This window comes from Acyrthosiphon pisum, chromosome X (genome assembly GCF_005508785.2).
Source record: "Acyrthosiphon pisum isolate AL4f chromosome X, pea_aphid_22Mar2018_4r6ur, whole genome shotgun sequence".
Taxonomy (NCBI): Eukaryota; Metazoa; Arthropoda; class Insecta; order Hemiptera; family Aphididae; genus Acyrthosiphon; species Acyrthosiphon pisum.
The window spans coordinates 64,580,893-64,582,299 of record NC_042493.1 but is presented as its reverse complement, the minus strand read 5'-3'; the positions used below and the strand labels follow the sequence as shown (position 1 = coordinate 64,582,299).

The 1,407-nt window shown below is 41.6% G+C and overlaps 1 protein-coding gene across 1 annotated transcript; it reads right to left on the bottom strand.

Annotated features, from left to right (window-relative positions):
- Positions 1 to 2: 2 nt before the first annotated feature.
- LOC103311085 (tachykinin-like peptides receptor 99D) lies at positions 3 to 1,290 on the bottom strand (the record flags this gene model as incomplete). Its single annotated transcript, XM_008190623.3, has 1 exon — positions 3 to 1,290. A coding segment is annotated over exon 1 (372 nt), but the record flags the coding sequence as incomplete, so codon positions are not given.
- Positions 1,291 to 1,407: the final 117 nt, after the last annotated feature.

Below are 1,407 nucleotides of genomic sequence, written 5' to 3'. Positions count from 1 at the left end.
AGGGTGAACACGCTGGCGCATATGGACAGCACGGCCACGAACTGGCTGATCTTGCAATAGGCCGTGCCGAACGTCCAGTTGCTGGTCAGCATGTAACTAAAGTTTACGGACACGTTGAGCGTGGACACCATGGCGTCCGCTATGGACAGGTTCACCAGGAAGTAGTTGGTCACGTTCCGCATCCGCTTGTTGGTCATGACGATCCATATGACGATCAGGTTGCCGCCCGTGGCCACCATGATCATGGGCACGAACAGCACCGTCCATGCCAGCTGGTGCCACCATGGCAGCTCGAACTGGTTGCTGTCCGGCCACGCCGCGCCGTCGGTTTCGTTGCTGGTCGAGTTGGGCCCGCCGAAATCCGATCCGTTCATGGCCCGCTCCGGAAAACCTATGTACGCACAACCGAAGGAAAAATAATTATATTTTCGTCATCATACAACACTATACTTCGGATCGCTAAAACCGCTCTACAACTCCACACGAGCTTCGGTCAAAGGGAAAATAGTAGTAAGTGCATAATAATAATATAAAATGGACGCATGCGAGGCCGTGTCTGTGGTGGGGGGTCCACCCTCCCCCCTCCAAAATTTCTTCAATATGTCTTATTTTTGACCAAATATCAAAACCTAGATTCAACAAAATTACAATATACACGTTTAGGAAAAAATCCACTGCACTGAATATATTATCCAAGTATATTGGAATTTAGCGTTTTGTCATACAAGACCTATAGAATTAAGACGATTTAAAAACACGAGTACAATCCAATAGTAATAAAGTAAACAATTACTGGTCCATGGACTACTGTCATGAGAACTTCCCAATTCGATTCAAATGTATCCCTAAAGTATAGTAACTAGATCCTAAAATCTATGAACGCGAGTGTTTGTGAAGTTAACCAAAAAAAATGACGACTGAATGTATTGAGCAAATAACATTTTCGGCGTTTTTAATGTCATTATATTCATCCCTTAGACGTCTCAAACTCTCGACGAGAAACAATACTCCGATAGCACCTTTTTTTCACACACAAACATATTTTAATATAAAAACAAACCATTAAAATATGATTTCAGCTGATAATCCCTTCACCTTGCGGTTCCACACAGTAGTCTATGATCTATATATTATCTATATATTATCATAGTCATCGAAAGCTATATCTCCTGCAATGTTGTTATAATATAATATTATAACGGGACCGGTGGAAATCCTAATTTTTACGTTAACCGACAAACGAGAAGAAATATATGACCGGCCACATAAAATAGTGCCGGGAACAGCTATCTATTACAATATTATAGTGTCGACAGCATTTGCAGGTGACGTAAAACGTCATTTCTATTGAGTACACAAAAGTTGCGAACAATGCATACATACACAATATATATTTATACGCCATAC